Here is a 24,416-nt window from a genome sequence, read left to right on the forward strand (position 1 = left end):
GCTGTGCCTTCGTGAGGTCGAGTGCTGAGGGAGTGCTGCACCTTCGTGAGGTCGAGTGCCGAGGGAGCGCTGCGCCTTCGCGAGGTCGAGTGCCGAGGGAGCGCTGCGCCTTCGTGAGGTCGAGTGCCGAGGGAGCATCGTACCGTCATGGGGTCGCGTGCTGAGGGAGCATCGTACCGTCATGGGTTCGAGTGCCGAGGGAGCATCGTACCGTCATGGGGTCGAGTGCCGAGGGAGCATCGTACCGTCATGGGGTCGAGTGCCGAGGAAGCATCGTACCGTCATGGGGTCGCGTGCTGAGGGAGCATCGTGCCGTCATGGGTTCGAGTGCCGAGGGAGCATCGTACCGTCATGGGGTCGCGTGCTGAGGGAGCATCGTGCCGTCATGGGTTCGAGTGCCGAGGGAGCACCGTACCGTCATGGGGTCGAGTGCCGAGGGAGCATCGTACCGTCATGGGGTCGAGTGCTGAGGGAGCATTGTACCGTCATGGGGTCGAGTGCTGAGGGAGCATCGTACCGTCATGGGGTCGAGTGCTGAGGGAGCATCGTACCGTCATGGGGTCGAGTGCTGAGGGAGCATCGTACCGTCATGGGGTCGAGTGCTGAGGGAGCACCGTACCGTCATGGGGTCGAGTGCTGAGGGAGCACCGTACCGTCATGGGGTTGAGTGCTGAGGGAGCATCGTACCGTCATGGGGTCGAGTGCTGAGGGAGCATCGTACCGTCATGGGGTCGAGTGCTGAGGGAGCACCGCGCTGTCGCGGGCTCGAGTGCCCAAGGAGCGTCGTGCTGTCGTGGGTTCAACTGCCGAGGGAACACCGCGCCATCACGGGCTTGAGTGCCAAAGGAGTGCCGCGCTGTCACAGGCTCGAATGCCGAAGGAGCGCTGTGCTGTCGCGGGTTCAAGTGCCGAGGGAACACCGTGCCTTCGCGAGGTCGAGTGCCGAGGGAGCACCGTGCCTTCGTGATGTCGAGTGCCGAGGGAGCACCACACCGTCACGGGTTTGAGTGCTGAGGGAGCACCGTGCCTTCATGAGGTTGAGTGCCGAGGGAGCTCTGTGTCTTTGTGAGGTCGAGTACTGAGGGAGCACCATGCCGTCATGAGGTTGAGTACTGAGGGAGCACCGCGCCATCACGAGGTTGAGTACTGAGGGAGCACTGCGTCTTCGCGAGGTTGAGTGCCGAGGGAGCACCGCGCCATCACGGGGTTGAGTACTGAGGGAGCACTGCGTCTTTGCGAGGTTGAGTGCCGAGGGAGCCCTGCGTCTTTGCGAGGTCGAGTGCCAAGTGAGCACTGTACCTTTGGAGGGTCAGTACCGAGGGAGCGCCATGCTAAATGGTCAGTAGTGAGGGAGCGCCGCACTGTCGGAGGGTCAGTGCCGAGAGAGCATTGCGCTGTTGGAGGGTTGGTACTGAGAAAGCAGTGCGCTGTTGGAGGGTCATTGTCAAAGGAGCGCTGCATCATTGGCGGTATTGACTTTCAGATGAGACGTTAGACCAAGTGGAGGGGAGGGTTGGACATGTGGGTGGGTGTGCAAGATCCCATGGCCATTATTGGAAGAGCAGAGGATAGTTCTTCCCAGTGCCCTGGCACCAACTTTTATCCTTCAACCATTACCCCCAAAAAATTACCTGTTCGTTATCTGATTCTTCTTTGTGGGATCTTGCTGTGTAAAAATTGGCTGCCGCATTTTCTACATTACAACGGTGGCTACCCTTCAAACACTGTATGTCCTGCAGATGGAACAGTGCTATACAAATGCATGTTCTCCCTTGAAAGGTGAAATTCCAAGACTGGTGCACCCTTCATTTCCAAACATCAGGGTCATCACAGAGAGCCAGCGGCGCTAGTAGCTACGCAGACTCCTGTGATTGAATAGCTCTCTCACTAGATTGAGGCCCAGCTGGTTACAGACTGAAGAGAAGAGTGCTTGTTGGCATAAAGCAGGGACTCATAGTCTTGGTCACCCAATTTGGCATCTGGTTAAAGGCGAAGGGGAGCGAGGCAGGAATGAACACAACTGGAGAGAAACATCTGTGGCTGGCTGCCAAGAAATGTTCTACTTGGAATCTCCACGCTTGGGATATGAGGAGCCAACTGGCTGGGTGTCAAATTGCTGCAGGGAATGATGCAATGGGCCTCTGTACCAGTCAAACAGCAAGAGCAGGACCACTCAACAAATAGCAGGACCATGTATCTGCACCCCTGCTGCTGTCCGGGGACAACTATTGCTGCAGCACCCTTTATACCACGTGTCTCTCCCTCCCCTCCCTCAAAGGCTATGGACAAACACTGGGGTCACAGGAACAAGAGGAGGCCATTCAGCCCCTTCAGCGCAGTGCATTAGGAACAAGAGGCCATTCAGCCCCTTCAGCTCAGTGCATTAGGAACAAGAGGAGGCCATTCAACCCCTTCAGCTCAGTGCATTAAGAACAAGAGGAGGCCATTCAGCCCCTTCAGCTCAGTGCATTAGGAACAAGAAGAGGCCATTCAGCCCCTTCAGCTCAATGCATTAGGAACAAGAGGAGGCCATTCAGCCCCTTCAGCTCAATGCATTAGGGACAAGAGGAGGCCATTCAGCCCCTTCAGCTCAATGCATTAGGAACAAGAAGAGGCCATTCAGCCCCTTCCGCTCAATGCATTAGGAACAAGAGGAGGCCATTCAGCCCCTTCAGCTCAATGCATTAGGGACAAGAGGAGGCCATTCAGCCCCTTCCGCTCAATGCATTAGGAACAAGAGGAGGCCATTCAGCCTCTTCAGCTCAGTGCATTAGGAACAAGAAGAGGCCATTCAGCCCCTTCAGCTCAGTGCATTAGGAACAAGAGGAGGCCATTCAGCCCCTTCAGCTCAATGCATCAGGAACAAGAGGAGGCCATTCAGCCCCTTCAGCTCAGTGCATTAGGAACAAGAGGAGGCCATTCAGCCCCTTCAGCTCAGTGCATTAGGAACAAGAGGAGGCCATTCAGCCCCTTCAGCTCAATGCATTAGGAACAAGAGGAGGCCATTCAGCCCCTTCAGCTCAGTGCATTAGGAACAAGAGGAGGCCATTCAGCCCCTTCAGCTCAATGCATTAAGAACAAGAGGAGGCCATTCAGCCCCTTCCGCTCAGTGCATTAAGAACAAGAGGAGGCCATTCAGCCCCTTCCGCTCAGTGCATTAGGAACAAGAGGAGGCCATTCAGCCCCTTCTGCTCAGTGCATTAGGAACAAGAGGAAGCCATTCAGCCCCTTCAGCTCAGTGCATTAGGAACAAGAGGAGGCCATTCAGCCCCTTCAGCTCAGTGCATTAGGAACAAGAGGAGGCCATTCAGCCCCTTCAGCTCAGTGCATTAGGAACAAGAGGAAGCCATTCAGCCCCTTCAGCTCAGTGCATTAGGAACAAGAGGAGGCCATTCAGCCCCTTCCGCTCAGTGCATTAAGAACAAGCCGCTGAAGCATATTCATCATTGAGATAATGGCTGACTGGTATCTTTAATTCCATCCACCTGCCCCGGTTCCATAACCCTTAATACCCAACAGAAATCGATCAATCTCAAGTTTTGAAATGTCCAATGAATGAACTTGATAGGGTTGATAGGAGAAAGTAATTCCTCTGAAGGCGAGGGGAGTCAAGAACAAGGGAGCAGAACCTTAAAATTAAAACCAGGCCATTCAGGGGTAATGTCAAGAGGCACTTCTTCACACAAAGGGGAGTGGAAATCTGGAACTCTCTCCCACAAAAAGCTTCCCCCACCAGCCTGTGTTACTGACTGTATCTCTACTGATGTTAATCCAGCTCCCACACACTGTCACTCAGTAACCCCTCTCCCCCCAGCGCCCTGTGTTACTGACTGCATCTGTACTGATGTTAATCCAGCTCATTTACACTCTCACTCAGTAACCCCTCTCCCCCAGCTCCCTGTGTTACTGACTGTATCTCTACTGATGTTAATCCAGACCCCTCACACTGTCACTCAGTAACCCCTCTCCCCCCAGCTCCCTGTGTTACTGACTGTATCTCTACTGATGTTAATCCAGCTCCCTCACACTGTCACTCAGTAACCCCTCTCCCCCCAGCTCCCTGTGTTACTGACTATATCTCTACTGATGTTAATCCAGCTCCCTCACACTGTCACTCAGTAACCCCTCTCCCCCCAGCTCCCTGTGTTACTGATTATATCTCTACTGATGTTAATCCAGCTGCCTCACACTGTCACTCAGTAACCCATCTCCCCCCAGCTCCCTGTGTTACTGACTGTATCTCTACTGATGTTAATCCAGCTCATTTACACTGTCACTCAGTAACCCCTCTCCCCCCAGCTCCCTGTGTTACTGACTGTATCTCTACTGATGTTAATCCAGCTCATTTACACTGTCACTCAGTAACCTCTCTCCCCCCAGCTCCCTGTGTTACTGACTGTATCTCTACTGATGTTAATCCAGCTCCCTCACACTGTCACTCAGTAACCCCTCTCCCCCCAGCTCCGTGTTACTGACTGTATCTCTACTGATGCTAATCCAGCTCCCTCACACTGTCACTCAGTAACCCATCTCCCCCAGCACCCTGTGTTACTGACTGTATCTCTACTGATGCTAATCCAGCTCCCTCACACTGTCACTCAGTAACCCATCTCCCCCAGCGCCCTGTGTTACTGACTGTATCTCTACTGATGTTAATCCAGCTCATTTACACTGTCACTTAGTAACCCATCTCCCCCCAGCTCCCTGTGTTACTGACTGTATCTCTACTGATGTTAATCCAGCTCATTTACACTGTCACTCAGTAACCCCTCTCCCCCCAGCTCCCTGTGTTACTGACTGTATCTCTACTGATGTTAATCCAGCTCACTTACACTGTCACTTAGTAACCCATCTCCCCCCAGCTCCCTGTGTTACTGACTGTATCTCTACTGATGTTAATCCAGCTCATTTACACTCTCACTCAGTAACCCCTCTCCCCCCAGCTCCCTGTGTTACTGACTGTATCTCTACTGATGTTAATCCAGCTCATTTACACTCTCACTCAGTAACCCCTCTCCCCCCAGCTCCCTGTGTTACTGACTGCAACTCTACTGATGTTAATCCAGCTCCCTCACACTGTCACTCAGTAACCCCTCTCCCCCCAGCTCCCTGTGTTACTGACTGCAACTCTACTGATGTTAATCCAGCTCCCTTGCACTCAGATGTGTCTTTGGAATGAAAGCATGGCAATGCATTTAAAGCATGAAAAATAAAAAGAACCTGAACATAGTTTAGATTCAAAAAGAGGCTTTTTCTTCAAATGCAATTCTTGTGACGAGGGACAGGTTGAGGAGTCGAGGAGAGATACAGAACGAAGAGATGTCAAACCTCCCGTGAACCGTACCTTGCAATGCTGCAGCAAAACAGGAGCAGTTTCGGTTAACTAAACTAGAACCGGGAGCAGTTCTGATTAATTAAACTAGCACCAGGAGTAAACAGGATTAACTAAATGAGAACCAGAAGCAGACCCACTCCCGATTTTTAAAAATGTATTCTTTCATGGGATTAGGACATCACTGGCTAGGCCAGCATTTATTGCCCATCACTAATTGCCCCTTGAGAAGGTGGTGGTGAGCTGCCTTCTTGAGCCGCTGCAGTCCATGTGGTGTAGGTACACCCACAGTGCTGTTAGGGAGGGAGTTCCAGGATTTTGACCCAGAGACAGTAAAGGAACGGCCGATATATTTCCAAGTCAGGATGGTGAGTGACTTGGAGGGGAACTTCCAGGTGTTGGTGTCCCTGTCTATCTGCTACCCTTGTCCTCCTGGATGGTAGCAGTTGTGGGTTTATAAGGTGCTGTCTAAGAAGCCTTGGTGAATTCCTGCAGTGCATCTTGTAGATGGTACACACACTGCTGCCACTGTGTGTCGGTGGTGGAGGGAGTGAATGTTTGTGGATGTGGTGTCAATCAAGCGGGGCTGCTTTGTCCTGGATGGTGTCGAGCTTCTTGAGTGTTGTGGGAGCTGCACTCATCCAGGCAGGATGAGGCCTTGATGTCAAGGGCAGTCACTCTCACCTCGCCTTGGGAGTTCAGCTCTTTTGTCCATGTTGAACCAAGACTGTAATGAGGTCAGGAGCTGAGTGGCCCTGGCAGAACCCAAACTGGGCGTCAGTGAGCGGGTTATTGCTAAGTAAGTGCTGCTTGATAGCACTGTTGATGACCCCTTCCATTACTTCACTGATGGTCAAGAGTAGACTGGTGGGGCGGTAATTGGCTGGGTTGGATTTGTCCTGCTTTGTGCGTACAGGACATACCTGGGCAATTTTCCACATAGCCAGGTAGATGCCAGTGTTCTAGCTGTACTGGAACAGCTTGGCTAGGGGCGCGGCAAGTTCTGGAGCACACATTTTCAGTACTATTGCAGGAATATTGTCAGGGCCCATAGCCTTTGCACCCGTTTCTTGATATCACGTGGAGTGAATTGAATTGGCTGAAGACTGGCATCTGTGATGCGGGGGACCTCCGGAGGAGGCTGAGATGGATTACCCACTCAGCACTTCTGGCTGAAGATTGTAGCAAATGCTTCAGCCTTATCTTTTGCACTGATGTGCTGGGCTCCTCCATCATTGAGGATGGGGATATTTGTGGAGCCTTCTCCTCCAGTGAGTTGTTTAATTGTCCACCACCATTCATGACTGGATGTGGCAGGACTGCAGAGCTTAGATCTGATCTGTTGGTTGTGGGATCGCTTGGCTCTATCACTTACTGGTTGGCATGCAAGTAGCCCTGTGTTATAGCTTCACCAGGTTGACACCCCATTTTTAGGTATGTCTGGTGCTGTTCCTGGCATGCCCTCCTGCACTCTTCATTAAACCAGGGTTGATCCCCTGGCTTGATGGGAATGGTAGAGTGGGGAATATGCCAGGCCATGAGGTTACAGATTGTGATTGAGTACTATTCTGCTGCTGCTGATAGCCCACAGAGCCTCATGGATGCCGAGTCTTGAGTTGCTAAATCTATCTCTTTTAGCACTGTGGTAGTGCCACACAACACGATGGAGGGTATCCTCAATGTGAAGGCAGGACTTCATCATCACAACGACTGTGTGGTGGTCACTCCTACCGATACTGTCATGGACAGATGCATCTGCAGCAGGCAGGTTGGTGAGGTTGAGGTCAAGTATGTTTTTCCCTCTTATTGGTTCCCTCCCATCTGCCGTAGACCCAGTCTAGCAGCTATGTCCTTTAGGACTCGGCCAGCTTGGTCAGTAGTGGTGCTACTGAGCCATTCTTGGTGATGGACATTGAAGTACCCCACCCAGAGAATATTCTGCACCCTTTGTAAGGACTTTGTAAGGTCGACAGGGCTGAGTTTGCTGCTGTCATTTCCAGTGCCTAGGTCGATAATGGGTGGTCCGTCTGCTTTCACTCCTTTTTTTGAGACCTTGTAGCAGTTTGATATAGCCGAGTAGCTTGCTCGGCCATTTCAGAGGACATTTAAGAGTCAACCATATTGCTGTGGATCTGGAGTCACATATAGGACTGCAGATTTCCTTCCATAAAGGACACTAGTACACCTGCTGGGCGTTTACAACAATCGACAATGGTTTCATGGTCATCATTAAACTTTTAATTCCAAATTTTTATTGAATTCAAATTCCACAAACTGCCATGGCGAGATTCGAACCGGGTCCTCAGAGAATTACTCTGGGCGTCTGGGTTACAAGTCCAGCGACAATATCACCACACCATCGCCTCCCCCAGATGTCAAGGGCTATCACCCTCACCTCACCTCTGGAGTTCAGCTCTTTTGTCCATGTTTGGACCAAGGCTGTAATGAGGTCAGGAGCCAAGTGGCCCTGGCAGAACCCAAACTGAGCAGGTTATTTCTGAGTAAGAGCCACTTGATAGCACTGTCGACGACAATTTCCATCACTTTGCTCATGATGGAGAGTAGGCTGATGGGGCAGTAACTGGCCCGGTTGGAACTGTCCTGCTTTTTGTGGACAGGACATAGCTGGGCAATTTTCCACATAGCTGGGTAGGTGCCAGTGTTGCAGCTGTACTGGAACAGCTTAACCAAACTGGAACCAGGAGCAGGCCCGGTCAACCAAACTGGAACCAGGAGCAGACCCGGTCAACCAAACTGGAACCAGGAGCAGGCCCGGTCAACCAAACTGGAACCAGGAGCAGGCCCGGTCAACCAAACTGGAACCAGGAGCAGGCCCGGTCAACCAAACTGGAACCAGGAGCAGGCCCGGTCAACCAAACTGGAACCAGGAGCAGGCCCGGTCAACCAAACTGGAACCAGGAGCAGGCCCGGTCAACCAAACTGGAACCAGGAGCAGGCCCGGTCAACCAAACTGGAACCAGGAGCAGGCCCGGTCAACCAAACTGGAACCAGGAGCAGGCCCGGTCAACCAAACTGGAACCAGGAGCAGGCCCGGTCAACCAAACTGGAACCAGGAGCAGGCCCGGTCAACCAAACTGGAACCAGGAGCAGGCCCGGTCAACCAAACTGGAACCAGGAGCAGGCCCGGTCAACCAAACTGGAACCAGGAGCAGGCCCGGTCAACCAAACTGGAACCAGGAGCAGGCCCGGTCAACCAAACTGGAACCAGGAGCAGGCCCGGTCAACCAAACTGGAACCAGGAGCAGGCCCGGTCAACCAAACTGGAACCAGGAGCAGGCCCGGTCAACCAAACTGGAACCAGGAGCAGGCCCGGTCAACCAAACTGGAACCAGGAGCAGGCCCGGTCAACCAAACTGGAACCAGGAGCAGACCCTATCAAATCACTTTCTAATTGACTGGGAAAATGAATTGTCACAAGAATGGGCAGCCACTTGTGAGAATGTGAAGGTGGGGCAGTTGGTGGTGTGAGGTTTGGTATAAATCTCCACGAGTACATCTGAACATATGAGCAGAGTTGGCAAATGTGGCCAAAAGAACTCCCCCGATTCAATTCTCCAAACCCAGAAAAAATTGAAGAGTTTCTTCCACATCTCCCACCCTCCTCATCTTCATCCTCTCCAGAGTTCTTCGATGCAGAAAGCGGCCTCTTGCACTTTCCCCCCCTCCAATATTCCACTTCCTTCCTCTAATATGGAGTGCACAGCTGGTTCCTGAAACCAGGTACAGTTTCCATTTCAACCAGACTTACACGTTTGCTCCCCCTTCACTAGATGTGTCAGCTGTGGCTCAGTGGGTAACATTCTCACCTCTGAGTTAGAAAGTCTTCAGAGTGAATTTAATTGGCAGACCAACCAGAGGGGGAGATTATTGGAATTAAAAAAAAAAAATTGCATCAATTTTTGAACTGGAAGGCGCTGTCTGAAAGGGAGGTGGAAGCAGATTCAATAGGAACTTTCAAAAGAGAACTGGATAACTAATTGAAGGAGAAAAACTTGCAGGCTGGGAGACTGGGACTAATTGGATAGCTCTTTCAAAGAGCTGGCATAGGCATGAAAGACTGAATGGCCTTCCTTTGTGTTGCATGTTTTAGAGGTGGTCGGAAGGATTCAGTGCTGCTATCAATCTGCCATAGTCATGCCTCCGTAATGAGCCTGTTTCTCACTGTCCAGGGGCACTCTATCTCTCACAAAACTGTTAGTTGCCCAGCACATCGATCGTTCTGTTTAATGATTTCAAAGCTGGATAGAAACAGATGCAGGTGCGCATCCATATGAATATACGAATCAGGAGCAAGAGTAGGCCACTTGCGCCCCTCGTACCCGCTCCTCCATTTAATAAGGTAACGGCTGATCTGATTGTGGCCTGAACTCCACATTCTGCCTACCCACAATATCCTTCAGCTCCCTTGTCAGTCAAGAATCTATCTCTGCCTTAAAAATATTCAGTGACCTGCATTCACCGCTCTCTGGGGAGGAGGGTTCCAAAGACTCAAGACCCTCAAAAAAAAAATTCTCCTCATCTCTGTCAGAAATGGGAGACCTGGCAGATTTCCTGGGCTGTGATCAGGAGCCAGTTTACATTAAGACATCTTCAAATGATTAAAGGAGGAATTTAAGAGGATTGATCATGCAAAGTCACTCCACAGGGGAATGGGAGGGAGAGTACAACAGTCAGGAGCAGGACTCTCAATCAGCCTGCAAGATCCAGAGCCCAAGTTCAACATCGCCAAGTGCTCAACTGACCCCGTTCAACTTGACCGAGCAGGACTTGTGAATAAGTAGGCAGGTGGGAGGGAGGTGGTGTGTGTGGAAGTTGTAGTTGATAGAAAGCATTGTGTTCAGCAGCTAGTACACATCAGAGGCAGCAAGTGGGAGAAATACTGCCCAAGGCTCCTGGCACTGCAGCCACATGAAATCTTAAGTCTCTCTGAAGCAGCAGAGCAACTCTCCTCCCTTCCTCCCTCCTTCCCCCTCCTCAAAGGTGTTGTTTGTTCCGTGGGGTTCAGTTCTATATTCACAGGTGCCATATTCTGATTTGAGACCAGTCACAGAGATGACACCATCCAGACAGTTGACCTTGGGAGACTGCACCACACCCACTAGCCACCAGCATCTGGCAGGCTTCAGCTCACAGTGATCCCTGACTCTTCCTCTCCCCTGAGCCCAAAGGTGCTGAGGCCAATTATTTCTACCCCAATAAGAGTCAGCTAAGCTGACCAAGACTAGAGTGCTAAAGGCTGGGAGCCCATGCTCCGAGTAGCTCAGTGGCCCCAGGTCCCCAGGTGAAGAGTTTACGCATTGAGGATTAGTTTCAGAAAAGGATGTTTGGGGGGGGGGGAGGTGGGAGAGGGGAATGGAAGCAGCTAGTGTGGTGGACCACCTGCCATCCCAGAGATCCTTCCTGCACCCTCACCGCCCAGGCAATACAAATCCCCTGCTCCATTGTGCATTCTACATTAAACCGAGGCCCCGTCTGCCCTCTCGGGCGGGTGTAAAAGATCCCACGGCCACTACTGGAAGAAGAGCAGGGGGGAGTTCTCCCCTGTGTCCTGGGGCCAATATTTATCCCTCAAGCAATATCACTAAAAATAGATGATATGGGAATTTGCACATTGCTGTTTGTGGGATCTTGCTGTGCACTAATTGGCTGCTGTGTTTCCTACATTATAGCAGTGATCACACTTCAAAACAAATTCCCTCATTGTCTGAGACACACTTTGGGATGGTCCTGTGGTGGTGAAAGATGCCATAGAAATGCAAGTTCATTCTTGAACACTTGAGGTTTTATCCACAGTATGTGCTGTCAGCTGACCCACAGCTAGCTTCAACACCCTCGGATGGTGGGCTTAGTGGGAATATTACCTAGGATTCCTGCTCCCAATCACTATCCGGTGATCCAGCTGGAATACCAGAACAGCTGGATGGCAGTGATGGCTCCCACGGTCAAACAGCTGGCCAATGAGGACATGGCCCAGCCCATACTTGTATAGCAAGGCCAGCCAAGGAATGATACCCAGTGAGAGTTAGGTGGTTGATTGTGTGTGCTGGCGTAGAATTAGACTTTGATGTTAAAAGTGAGGCAGGTTTAAGGACAGTTTCTCTATGTTGTACAATGTGGGGACCGTTCTTTATTGATTTGAATGAGCCTGTTACACTGGCTTAGGGGTAACTGGCCTCATGCACTTATACACAAGTTCTTATGAAGTGGTGTAGAACGATTCTGGCGTCTGCCATCTGTGCAGCGCTCACTGTAATTGGGTTTCAATGTTTAACAAGTGCCATCTGTCTGCTCGCCGCAGTGTATTCTGGGTTCCAAACTTGTCAAACTATTCTGTGTAACAGTTTGATCTGCATAACATCAGGTGATTGTTAAAGAGAATTTAGGAAAACCCTCCCCATCTCTGTAACCCCCTCAAGCCCCTACAACCCTCCCTATCTCTGTAACACCCTCCAGCCCCTACAACCCTCCCTATCTCTGTAACCCCCTCAAGCCCCTACAACCCTCCCTTTCTCTGTAACCTCCTCCAGCCCCTACAACCCTCCCTATCTCTGTAACCCCCTCAAGCCCCTACAACCCTCCCCATCTCTGTGACCCCCTCAAGCCCCTACAACCCTCCCTATCTCTGTAACCTCCTCCAGCCCCTACAACCCTATCTCTGTAACCTCCTCCAGCCCCTACACCCCTCCCCTATCTCTGTAACCTCCTCCAGCCCCTACAACCCTCCCTATCTCTGTAACCTCCTCCAGCCCCTACAACCCTCCCTATCTCTGTAACCTCCTCCAGCCCCTACAACCCTCCCTATCTCTGTAACCTCCTCTAGCCCCTACAACCCTCCCTATCGCTGTAACCTCCTCCAGCCCCAACAACCCTCCCTATCTCTGTAACCTCCTCCAGCCCCTACACCCCTCCCTATCTCTGTAACCTCCTCCAGCCCCCACAACCCTCCTTATCTCTGTAACATCTTCCAGCCCCCACAACCCTCCGAGATCTGTGCGCACCTCCAAATCTGGCCTCTTGCGCATCCCCCAGTTTCCTTCGTGCCACCTTCAGCTCCTAGGCCCTTAGCTCTGGAATTCCCTCTCTAAACCTCTCCGCCTCTCTCCCTCCTCCTTTAAGACGCTCCTTAAAACCTTCGACTGAGTCTTTGGTCACCTAACTCGCATCTCCTTAGATGTCTCGGTATTAAAACTTTGATAATGCTCCTGTGAAATCCCTTGTGTTGATTTACTACATTTAAGCTACTATATAAACATGTGTTGTTGTTGCAGCTTGGGGGATAAATATTGACCCCAGTCCGCCGGGGAGAACTCCCCCCTGCTCTTCTTCCAATAGTGGCCATGGGATCTTTTACCCCCACCCGAGAGGGCAGACAAGCTGAGTGGAATAGTTGAGTTGATGAGAACAAAGGCACAGATGAGGCCAAAAGGTGGCAAAGGCGGTGGAGTGGAAGGAGTGAGTGAAGGATGGAGATTGACCCCAGGGCACAGCAGCGGGATCTAAGGACTAAGCAGAATCAGAAGAATCAGGGGTGAAGCGGGGAGAGCAGCAGACAAATAGATCCCATTAAAAAAGTGAAATACTTAAGTGGCACTTTCAGAGATCCTGGATCAAAGTTGCCTTAAATTCCAGACAGTGTTGCCGGCTGCTCATTCATTTCATCCTATACAAGACCGGAAAAAAGGGGAAAACAGAGAATCCCCAGAGTGTCTGCAAAAATCTGGCGAAAAGCAGGATAGATATTTTACAGCCTTGGATACGGTCCTTAACGAGAGAAAGAGCGAGACTTCATTTATCTATCACCTTTCACAAGCTTAGGATGACCCAAAGTGCTCCACAGTTAATGAAGTACTTTTCAAATGCTTTTACTGTTGTAATGTAGGAAACGCAGCAGCTAATTTACACACAGCAAGATCCCACAAACAGCAATGTGACAATGACCCAGGTCATCTATTTTTTAGTGATGTTGGGTGAGGGATAAATATTGGCCCCAGGACACCGGGGAGAACTCCCCCCTGCTCTTCTTCCAATAGTGGCCATGGGATCTTTTACCCCCACCCGAGAGGGCAGACGGGGCCTCGGTTTAATGTCTCATCCTGAAAGACGGCAGTTCCGACTGCGCTGATGCTCCGACAGCCCGGCACTCCCTCAGCGCTGTCCCCTATGACAGCTCGGCACTCCCTCGGCGCTGTCCCCTATGACAGCCCGGCACTCCCTCGGCGCTGTCCCCTATGACAGCCCGGCACTCCCTCAGCGCTGTCCCCTATGACAGCCCGGCACTCCCTCAGCGCTGTCCCCTATGACAGCCCGGCTCTCCCTCAGCGCTGTCCCCTATGACAGCCCTGCACTCCCTCAGCGCTGTCCCCTATGACAGCCCTGCACTCCCTCAGCGCTGTCCCCTATAACAGCCCGGCTCTCCCTCGGCGCTGTCCCCTATGACAGCCTGGCACTCCCTCAGCGCTGTCCCCTATGACAGCCCTGCACTCCCTCGGCACTGTCCCCTATGACAGCCCGGCACTCCCTCGGCACTGTCCCCTATGACAGCCCGGCACTCCCTCAGCGCTGTCCCCTATGACAGCCCGGCACTCCCTCGGCGCTGTCCCCTATGACAGCCCGGCACTCCCTCAGCGCTGTCCCCTATGACAGCCCTGCACTCCCTCGGCACTGTCCCCTATGACAGCCCGGCACTCCCTCAGCGCTGTCCCCTATGACAGCCCTGCACTCCCTCGGCACTGTCCCCTATGACAGCCCGGCACTCCCTCGGCACTGTCCCCTATGACAGCCCGGCACTCCCTCAGCGCTGTCCCCTATGACAGCCCTGCACTCCCTCGGCGCTGCCCCCCGTGACAGCCGGGCACTCCCTCGGCACTGTCCCCTATGACAGCCCGGCACTCCCTCAGCGCTGTCCCCTATGACAGCCCTGCACTCCCTCGGCGCTGCCCCCCGTGACAGCCGGGCACTCCCTCGGCACTGTCCCCTATGACAGCCCGGCACTCCCTCAGCGCTGTCCCCTATGACAGCCCTGCACTCCCTCAGCGCTGCCCCCCGTGACAGCCCGGCTCTCCCTCGGCGCTGCCCCCCGTGACAGCCCTGCACTGTTACCCCCCTCCCCCGTGACAGCCTGGCGTTCCCTCGGTGCTGCCTCCTGTTCCCTCGGCGCTGCCCCCCGTTCCCTTGGTGCTGCCCCCTGTGACAGCCCAGCACTCCCTCGGTGCTGCCCCCTGTGACAGCCCAGCACTCCCTCGGTGCTGCCCCCTGTGACAGCCCAGCACTCCCTCGGTGCTGCCCCCTGTGACAGCCCGGTGCGCTTCCAGTGTGGGCACCAGGTAGCATCAGCCTAGATATGTTGCAAAAGTCTCTGGAGCTGGGCTGAAATTTACAACCTTGTGACTCAGAGACGAGTGAGGAAGAGAGACTGCTGCCCACTCAGCCACAGAATCATTAACATATTAGAGTTTGCTATTTTCTCCTCCTCCTCTGAACACTTGCACCTGCTGAAACTGCCTGGGACTGACATCTGCTCTTATCAAGTTTAGAAATTTGAGCAATATTTTCAATTTCCTGTTTTGAAAGGTACAGTCTTCGCTGATCAGCAAACTCTGTCCCATAGCCTCGTGTCAAAAACAACAGATGCCAATTCTCCCCATATCAACTGTGCCTCCACGAGTGGTGTGTATGGAATACAAGGGGAGGCTGACACTCCCTACACCCTTACAACTCAACTTCAGGCTTTTCATACAGACCTCCGCTCTCACCTAGAATTACACAGAAACAGGCCATTCAGCCCATCTGCTGGTGTTTCAGCTCCACATGAGCCTCCTCCCAGCCCCCTCTCCATCTCCCCCCATCACCATGTCCTTCTGTTCCTTTCTCCCTCATGTGTTTATCCAGCTTCCCCCTTAAATGAATCGATATTATTCACCTCGACCACTCCCTGTGGGAGCAAGTTTCATGTTATCCCCACTCTCTGGGTAAAGAAGTTTATCCTGAATTCCCCATTGGATTTATTAGTCACTATCTTATATTGATGGCCCCTGGCTCTGGTCTCCCCCACAAATGGAAACATCTTCTAGTAGGGAAGGCTCGGAGTGGAGGGGTGGTGGGGTGGGGTAGGGCGCAGGGGGAAGGGCGCAGGGGGAAAACAAATCAAACAGTATGAAGCGGGACAAAATCAAAAAAGCTGGAAAAACTCAGCAGGTCTGGCAGCATCTGCAGAGAGGAGCACAGTTAACGTTTCGAGTCCGCATGACCCTTCAACAGAACAGTTCTGTTGAATATTTATACCATTCACATTCTCACTTCCTCCCAAAAACACTAAAGCCTCCTGACCTTGTTAAAACTGCTGCAAATCTAATAGTTAGGCCGAACCCAACCTTAACCACGAGATCTGGGAAGGACAGAAAGGCTGAATGGACTCCTTCTGTGCTGAAACCAATCTATCATTCTTATATAAAAGGCAAAGTACTGCAGATGCTGGAAATCTGAAACAAAAACAAAAAAATGCTGGAAAAACTCAGCAGCTCTGACAGTGTCTGTGGAAAGACAGCATCTCTCAGACCAGATCTGTCAGACCTGCTGAGCTTTTCCAGCATTTTTTGTTTTCGTGCCTATAATTCTTATGTCAGGTTACCTAACAATGGATTGCAATTTGTATAGCATCTTTAGCAAAGTAAAGTGCTCCAAGGAACTTCACAGGAGAGTAAATGAGACTGAATTTGACATCTAGCCACCTGAGGAGATAGATATAGGTGACAAAATTCTTGCTAAAGTGGTTGGTTTTAAGGAGACCCTTGTTCTTATGTTTTTGCTTCCAGACAACGCTGATCTTTATTCTGCTATTAACACCTACCCTGGGTCAATGACTTGTGTCTTTAATACTATTACACCTCCCTTTGTCTTGTGTTCCATGACATCTTTGTCATTTAATCTCTCCTATCCTCTAACCTATCCCTGACCCGCTCTTTTCCTCCACATGCCTCTCCCGCCTTTTTCAACAGCACAAACACCCATCACATCCCTACCTCTCTTCTGTCCCAAAGATGAGTCATATACTGACCATAGAGGGAGTGCAACAAAGGTTCACCAGACTAACCCTGGGATGGCAGGACTGTCCCATGAGGAGACGGGGCCTGTATTCTCTCGAGTTTAGAAGGATGACATGTGAACCTCATTGAAGTGTACAAAATTTTTATAGGGCTTGAGAGGGTAGATGCAGGATGTGTCCCCTGGTTGGAGAGTCTTGAACAAGGGGACACAATCTCAGAATAAGAGGTAGGTCGTTTAGGACTGAGATGAGGAGGAACTTGTTCAGTCAGAGGGCGGTGAATCTTTGGAATTCTCTATCCCAGCGAGCTGTCACCATCGTCAAAACAGAAGCTGATAGATTCCTGGATACCAACTACATCGAGGGATATGGCGATAGTGCAGAACGATGGCATTGCTAAGTAGAAGATCAGCCATGATCAATCTGAATAGCGGAGCGGGTTCAAGGGGTCGAATGCCCGACTCGTGCTCCTTTGTGCCAATGTTCCTAAAACTGGGCTTGAATGTTAAGTCTGTTTCTCTCCCCACAGATTCTGTCAGACCTGCTTGGTTTCTCCAGCACTTTCTGTTTTTATTTCAGATTTCCAGCGTCTGCATTATTTAGCTTTTAGTTGGTTTTAAGGAGAGTCTTGAAGGAAGAGAGAGAGAGAGAGAGAGAGGCGGAGAGGTTTAGGGAGGGAATTCCAGAGATTAGGGCCCCAATGGTGGAGCGATGGAAAACAGGGGACGCTCAAGAGGCCGGAACTGGAGGAGTGCAGAGATCTTGGAGGGTTGTAGGGGCTAGAGGAGGTTGCAGAGATAGGGAGGGTTGTAGGGGCTGGAGGAGGTTACAGAGATAGGGAGGGTTGTAGGGGCTGGAGGAGGTTACAGAGATAGGGAGGGGTGTAGGGGCTGGAGGAGGTTACAGAGATAGGGAGGGTTGTAGGGGCTGGAGGAGGTTACAGAGATAGGGAGGGTTGTAGGGGCTGGAGGAGGTTACAGAGATAGGGAGGGTTGTAGGGGCTGGAGGAGGTTACAGAGATAGGGAGGGGTGTAGGGGCTGGAGGAGGCTACAGAGATAGGGAGGGGTGTAGGGGCTGGAGGAGGTTACAGAGATAGGGAGGGTTGTAGGGGTTGGAGGAGGCTACAGAGATAGGGAGGGTTGTAGGGGCTGGAGGAGGTTACAGAGATAGGGAGGGTTGTAGGGGCTGGAGGAGGCTACAGAGATAGGGAGGGTTGTAGGGGCTGGAGGAGGTTACAGAGATAGGGAGGGTTGTAGGGGCTGGAGGAGGTTACAGAGACAGGGAGGCGTGTAGGGACTGGAGGAGGTTACAGAGATAGGGAGGGGTGTAGGGGCTGGAGGACGTTACAGAGATAGGGAGGGTTGTAGGGGCTGGAGGAGATTACAGAGATAGGGAGGGTTGTAGGGGCTGGAGGACATTACAGAGATAGGGAGGGTTGTAAGGGCTGGAGGAGGTTACAGAGATAGGGAGGGTTGTGGGGGCTGGAAGAGGTTACAGAGATAGGGAGGGGTGTAGGGGCTGGAGGAGGTTACAGAGATAGGGAGGGTTGTAGGGGCTGGAGGAGGTTACAGAGATAGGGAGGGTTGTAGGGGCTGGAGGAGGTAACAGAGATCTTGGAGGGTTGTAGGGGCTGGAGGAGGTTACAGAGATAGGGAGGGTTGTAGGGGCTGGAGGGTGTTACAGAGATAGGGAGGGTTGTAGGGGCTGGAGGGTGTTACAGAGATAGGGAGGGGTGGAGGAGGCTGTGGAGAATTTAAATCCGAGGATAAGAATTATAAACGAGGCATTGCTGGACAGGGAGTAAAAGTAGGTAGGTGAGCATAGGGGTGTGCTGGGTGAACAGATCTTGGTTAGGATATGGGCAGCAGAGTTTTGGATGACTTGCAGCTTACAGAGCGAGCTCTGAGTTACAGTGAATACATCCATCACGCCTGTATGGCCTGGGATGGACGTGTGGGCAGCACAAAAGTGAGCCAGACACACAGACAGTTCACCTGATCAGACTGAAAAACATAGACGATGCATTAACACTAAATCAACAGCCAATGCATGTAGGAGTGAGATATTCCACTAGCCAACACACCATGCAATATATTTCCATCCTGCTGTCAAGTCGATGTTTTCAAAGTTTCACCTTTGGTTTTTTTCCACAATGTACAGCAAAGTTTCAGAAAGAAAACAAAGCCTTGCATTCCTCTCGCACCTTTCACCACCACAACACGCTCCAAAGTGCATCACAGCCCATCAGGAACTTTTTAAAACAATAACAAAAATAGCTGGAAAAACTCAGCAGGTCTGGCAGCATCTGCGGAGAGGAACACAGTTAACGTTTCGAGTCCAAATGACTCTTCAACAGAACTAAGGAATAATAGAAAAGAGGTGAAATATAAGCTGGTTTAAGGGGGGTGGGACAGGTAGAGCTGGATAGAGGGCCAATGATTTTTTACTTTTTTAAAAGTGTAATCACTATGACGACGTAAAAAAATTCACACGGCAAGATTCCAGAAACAGCTTTGAGATAATAAGCAAATGATCTATTTTAACCACCCACCACAGCAAACCGAACTCCACTCCATCCACCGCTCTTCTCCCCGTGGTGCCCATGGGATTTTTTGTGTCTGCCTTTGAAGATTTCGTCCAAAAGGTGGAATCTTCAACACAGCAACACAAACTCAGGACTGTGCCGCCGGCCCCTCTCCCCCCTCGGCACTGCACCACCGCCGGCCCTTCTCCCCCCTCGGCGCTGCACCACCGCCGACCCCTCTCCCCCCTCGGCGCTGCACCACTGCCGGCCCCTCTCCCCCCTCGGCGCTGCACCACCGCCGACCCCTCTCCCCCCTCGGCGCTGCACCACCGCCGACCCCTCTCCCCCCTCGGCGCTGCACCACCGCCGGCCCCTCTCCCCCCTCGGCGCTGCACAATCGCCGGCCCCTCTCCCCCCTCGGCGCTGCACAATCGCCGGCCCCTCTCCCCCCTCGGCGCTGCACAACCGCCGGCCCCTCGGTGCTGCACAACCGCCGCCAGGCCCCTCGCTCCCCTTGGCACCGTGCCACCACCGACAGTGCGCCACTCCCCTCAAGCCCTGCGCTCCCCATGGCAATGCGCTCCCCTTGGCAATGTGCCGCTGCCGGCAATGTGCCGCTCCCCTCAGCACTGTGCCGCCGCCGGGAGTACACCGCACCCCTCAGCCCTGTGCCGCCAGTAGCAGTGCGCTACTTCCCTCAGCCCTGCGCTCTCACAGGCAGCGCCCGCTCCCCTTGGCACTGCATCCCCACTGGCAATGCGCCGCTCCCCTCAAGCCCTGCGCTCTCCTTGGCACTGTACACCCCTCGGCACTGCGCCGCCGACAGTGCGTCGCTCCCCTCAAGCCCTGTGCTCCCACAGGCAACGCCTGCTCCCCTTGGCACTGTGTCTCCGCCAGCAGTCCCACGTGCTCCCCTCGGCACTGTGCCACCGGCGGCAATCCGTCGCTCCCCTTGGCACTGTGCCGCTGCCAGCACGGCGCCACCGCCGGCAGTGCGCCCCCCTCGGCACTGCGCCACCGCCGGCAGTGCGCTCCCCTCGGCACTGTGCCGCCGCCGGCAGAGCACTCCCCTTGGCACCGTGCCGCCGCTGGCAGAGCGCTCCTCTCGGCACGGTGCCGCCGCTGGCAGAGTGCTCCCCTTGGCACTGTGCCGCCGCTGGCAGAGCGCTCCCCTCGGCACTGCGCCGCCGCTGGCAGAGCGCTCCCCTCGGCACTGCGCCGCCGCCGGCAGAGCGCTCCCCTCGGCACTGCGCCGCCGCCGGCAGAGCGCTCCCCTCGGCACTGCGCCGCCGCCGGCAGAGCGCTCCCCTCGGCACTGCGCCGCCGCCGGCAGAGCGCTCCCCTCGGCACTGTGCCGCCGCCGGCAGAGCGCTCCCCTCGGCACTGTGCCGCCGCCGGCAGAGCGCTCCCCTTGGCACCGTGCCGCCGCTGGCAGAGCGCTCCTCTCGGCACGGTGCCGCTGCTGGCAGAGCGCTCCCCTTGGCACGGTGCCGCCGCTGGCAGAGCACCCCCCTCGGCACTGCACCACTGCCGGCAGTGCGCCACCGCCGGCAGTGCGCCACCCCCTCGGCACTGCGCCACCGCCGGCAGTGCGCCCCCTCGGCACTGCACCGCCGCCGGCAGAGCGCTCCCCTCGGCACTGCGCCGCCGCCGGCAGAGCGCTCCCCTCGGCACTGTGCCGCCGCCGGCAGAGCGCTCCCCTCGGCACTGTGCCGCCGCCGGCAGAGCGCTCCCCTTGGCACCGTGCCGCCGCTGGCAGAGCGCTCCTCTCGGCACGGTGCCGCCGCTGGCAGAGCGCTCCCCTTGGCATGGTGCCGCCGCTGGCAGAGCGCTCCCCTCGGCACTGCGCCACCGCTGGCAGAGCGCTCCCCTCGGCACTGCACCGCCGCCGGCAGAGCGCTCCCCTCGGCACTGCGCCGCCGCCGGCAGAGCGCTCCCCTCGGCACTGTGCTGCCGCCGGCAGAGCGCTCCCCTCGGCACTGTGCCGCCGCTGGCAGAGCGCTCCTCTCGGCACGGTGCCGCCGCTGGCAGAGCGCTCCCCTTGGCACGGTGCCGCCGCTGGCAGAGCGCTCCCCTCGGCACTGCGCCACCGCTGGCAGAGCGCTCCCCTTGGCACGGTGCCGCCGCTGGCAGAGCGCTCCCCTCCGCACTGTGCTGCTGCTGGCAGAGCGCTCCCCTCCGCACTGTGCTGCTGCTGGCAGAGCGCTCCCCTCCGCACTGCGCCATGCTCCCTTGGCACTGCCACAGTGAATGCTGGATTGCAATGCGAGGGTCACGTCTGGCGTGGGGTCTCACAACTTTCTAAGTTAGACGAGTCTGTTACTCAATGCACCAAGGACTTGACTCTTCAAACACTGAGACCCAGGAAGTGGCGGGAGGAGAGGGGGAGGGGGAAGCGACCTAGACTAACAGTAAAACAAAATAAAGATCCACCCGATAAGATCTTAATCGAATGCAATTGTTTAATCCACTTAAACCTTGTCCTGACCCACCCATCAATAAAACGCGGCGGCACTTCCTCCTTTCTAGTTTAACCCTCTGGTTCTCAGCCAGAGAGGGGAAAGAGTTTAACTCCACAGGGCGAGGGGGGGAAGTCAGACATGCCCCAAGTGTAAAGAGCCAAAGGGGAGGAGAGGATTGAAAGGCAGAGAATGAAAGCTGATACAAATCACAGATGGTTTCACGTTCACTGCCTGATTCTCTCGCCTTCCTTTCCGACGCAATAAAGGGGAAAAAAAATGTTTGTTGTAAACTTTCTAAACTCACCCAAACTGTTGGCTGCGAATTTCTCCATCCCTGGGACAGGGCTCGGGCGGCTGGAGTCTGTGTCGCTGGGAGGCAGAGCTCCTTGGCCGTCAACATTTGCACCTTAGAGATCCAGGCGAACAGGAAGATCCCAGTGAAACTGATCAAAGACACCTTACCGCTGCCCAATCAGAGTCAGGGCCCTGGGCCATGTGATAGAGCCAGCTGCAAACAAAAAAAAATGAACAAAAAAAAAGAGCAGGATGAGGGAACTGTCGCCAAACTTCACAGAGATGGAGAGAGAGAGAGAGTGTGTGTGTCAGTAAGCACCGCCTCTCAATATTGACTGGCTGAAAGTTTCTCTCCAACTCCCCACTTCTCCCCCTCACTTTCCTCCTCCCAACTTTGCCCACTGTTGTCCACATTGTCTCTGTGAACTGCTCGCACGCATAGCTCAGAGACAAGGTCCAACGCTCACTCTCTATAAATCCACAATAGAAGCTGACAACTTAACCCAGTGTCAGTACTGAGGGAGTGCTGCACTGTCGGAGGGTCAGTACAGAGGGAGAGATGCACTGTCGGAGGGTCAGTACTGAGAGAGTGCCACACTGTCGGAGGGTCAGTACTGAGGGAGTGCCACACTGTCGGAGGGTCAGTACTGAGAGAGTGCCACACTGTCGGAGGGTCAGTACTGAGGGAGCGCCGCACTGTCGGAGGGTCAGTACAGAGGGAGAGATGCACTGTCGGAGGGTCAGTACAGAGGGAGAGATGCACTGTCGGAGGGTCAGTACTGAGAGAGTGCCACACTGTCGGAGGGTCAGTACTGAGGGAGTGCCACACTGTCGGAGGGTCAGTGCTGAGGGAGCACCGCACTGTCGGAGGGTCAGTACTGAGAGAGTGCCACACTGTCGGAGGGTCAGTACTGAGGGAGCGTCGCACTGTCGGAGGGTCAGTACTGAGGGAGCGTCGCACTGTCGGAGGGTCAGTACTGAGGGAGCACCGCACTGTCGGAGGGTCAGTACTGAGGGAGTGCCGCACTGTCGGAGGGTCAGTGCTGAGGGAGCGCCGCACTGTCGGAGGGTCAGTGCTGAGGGAGCGCTGCACTGTCGGAGGGTCAGTGCTGAGGGAGCGCTGCACTGTCGGAGGGTCAGTGCTGAGGGAGCGCTGCACTGTCGGAGGGTCAGTGCTGAGGGAGCGCCGCACTGTCGGAGGGTCAGTGCTGAGGGAGTGCTGCACTGTCGGAGGGTCAGTACTGAGAGAACGCCAAACTGTTGGAAGGTCAGTACGGAGGGAGAGATGCACTGTCAGAGGGTCAGTGCTGAGAGAGCGCCACACTGTTGGAGGGCCAGTACAGAGGGAGCGCCGCACAGTTGGAGAGCCGGACTGAGGGAGCGCCGCACAGTCAGAGGGTCAGAACGAAGGGAGAGATGTACTGTCAGAGGGTCAGTACTGAGAGAGTGACACATTGTTGGAGGGTCAGTACAGAGGGAGCACCGCACAGTTGGAGGGTCGGTACTGAGGGAGCGCTGCACAGTCGGAGGGTGAGTATGGAGGGAGTGCCGCACAGTCGGAGGGTCAGTACGGAGGGAATGCTGCACTGTCGGAGGGTCAGTACTGAGGGAGTGCCGCACAGTCGGAGGGTCAGTACTGAGGGAGCGCCGCACTGTCGGAGTGTCAGTGCTCAGGGAGCGCCGCACTGTCGGAGGGTCAGTACGGAGGGAGCGCCGCACAGTCGGCGGGTCAGTACTGAGGGAGCGCCGCACTGTCGGAGGGTCAGTACTTAGGGAGCGCTGCACTGTCGGAGGGTCAGTACTTAGGGAGCGCTGCACTGCGCTGTCAGAGGACTAGCAGCGAGGGAGTGCCCTGAAAAAGTGGGATTAAAATAGGCAGCTAGTTTTTTTCAGCTGGTGTAGACACGATGGACTGAATGGCCTCTTTCTGTGCCATAACCTTTCTATGGTTCTATGGCGGTGATGCTGTAACAGGTAGGACTCCTGTCCTTTAGAGCACTGAAGCAGAATGACCAAACTCCGTGCATGTTGTGGAGCCCAGGGTGAGATTCCTATTCATTTTTTTCTGATTGATACCTACAGCCATTAACCCAGAAACACCCGCAAAGACTAGGGACACCTTAATCCCTTGGGAGTGGCACCCCAGAATGATGAACTACCCCACTTGAACAGATAATTCCCTAGGATTTGGAAAGGTATTTGAGTGGGTGGAGTAGGAATTTATGCTATTGCCACACAAGAGAACAGATTTTGTGACACAACAGCAAAGTGGATTTAAAAACTGTGCTCACCTCCGCAGTATACACCGGCAACTTACATTTCTATAGCATTTTTAAAACCTGTACTCACCTCCGCAGTCTACACCAGCAACTTACATTTCTATAGCATTTTTAAAACCTGTGCTCACCTCCGCAGTCTACACCAGCAACTTGCATTTCTATAGCATTTTTAAAGCAGTAAAAATGTCCCCAGGCACTTCACAGGTACATTATTGAATAAAAATTTCACGCTGTACCACAAAGAGCTCTCAGGACAGCTGACCAAAAGCTCGGTCAAAGAGGTCAGTTTTAAAGAGCATCTTAAAGGGAGACGATGAGGCAGAGAGGTCTAGGGAGGAAATTCCAGAACTTACAGCCCCAGAATTTAAAGGGATGGCCACCAGTGTTGGAGTGATGGAAATCGGGAGACAATCAGGAGGCCAGAATTGGAAGAGCGCAGAGATCTTGGAGGGTTGTAGGGCT

The 24,416-nt window shown here is 53.9% G+C and overlaps 1 protein-coding gene across 2 annotated transcripts in view; it reads right to left on the bottom strand.

Annotated features, from left to right (window-relative positions):
* The window catches only part of eml3 (EMAP like 3), an 88,794-nt gene extending 66,832 nt beyond the window's left edge, over positions 1–21,962 (bottom strand). The window contains exon 1 of one of the 2 annotated variants that reach the window (XM_078534912.1): positions 21,686–21,962. In XM_078534912.1, the coding sequence (XP_078391038.1) occupies positions 21,686–21,713 (28 nt within the window). In that variant the 5' untranslated portion in view covers positions 21,714–21,962. The remainder of the gene's footprint in view (positions 1–21,685) is intronic. The other variant, XM_078534913.1, reaches the window with a different exon arrangement.
* Between the last annotated feature and the right edge of the window lie 2,454 nt (positions 21,963–24,416).

The sequence above is a fragment of the Cetorhinus maximus genome, unplaced genomic scaffold (assembly GCF_964194155.1).
Source record: "Cetorhinus maximus unplaced genomic scaffold, sCetMax3.hap1.1 HAP1_SCAFFOLD_140, whole genome shotgun sequence".
Lineage (NCBI taxonomy): Eukaryota > Metazoa > Chordata > Chondrichthyes > Lamniformes > Cetorhinidae > Cetorhinus > Cetorhinus maximus.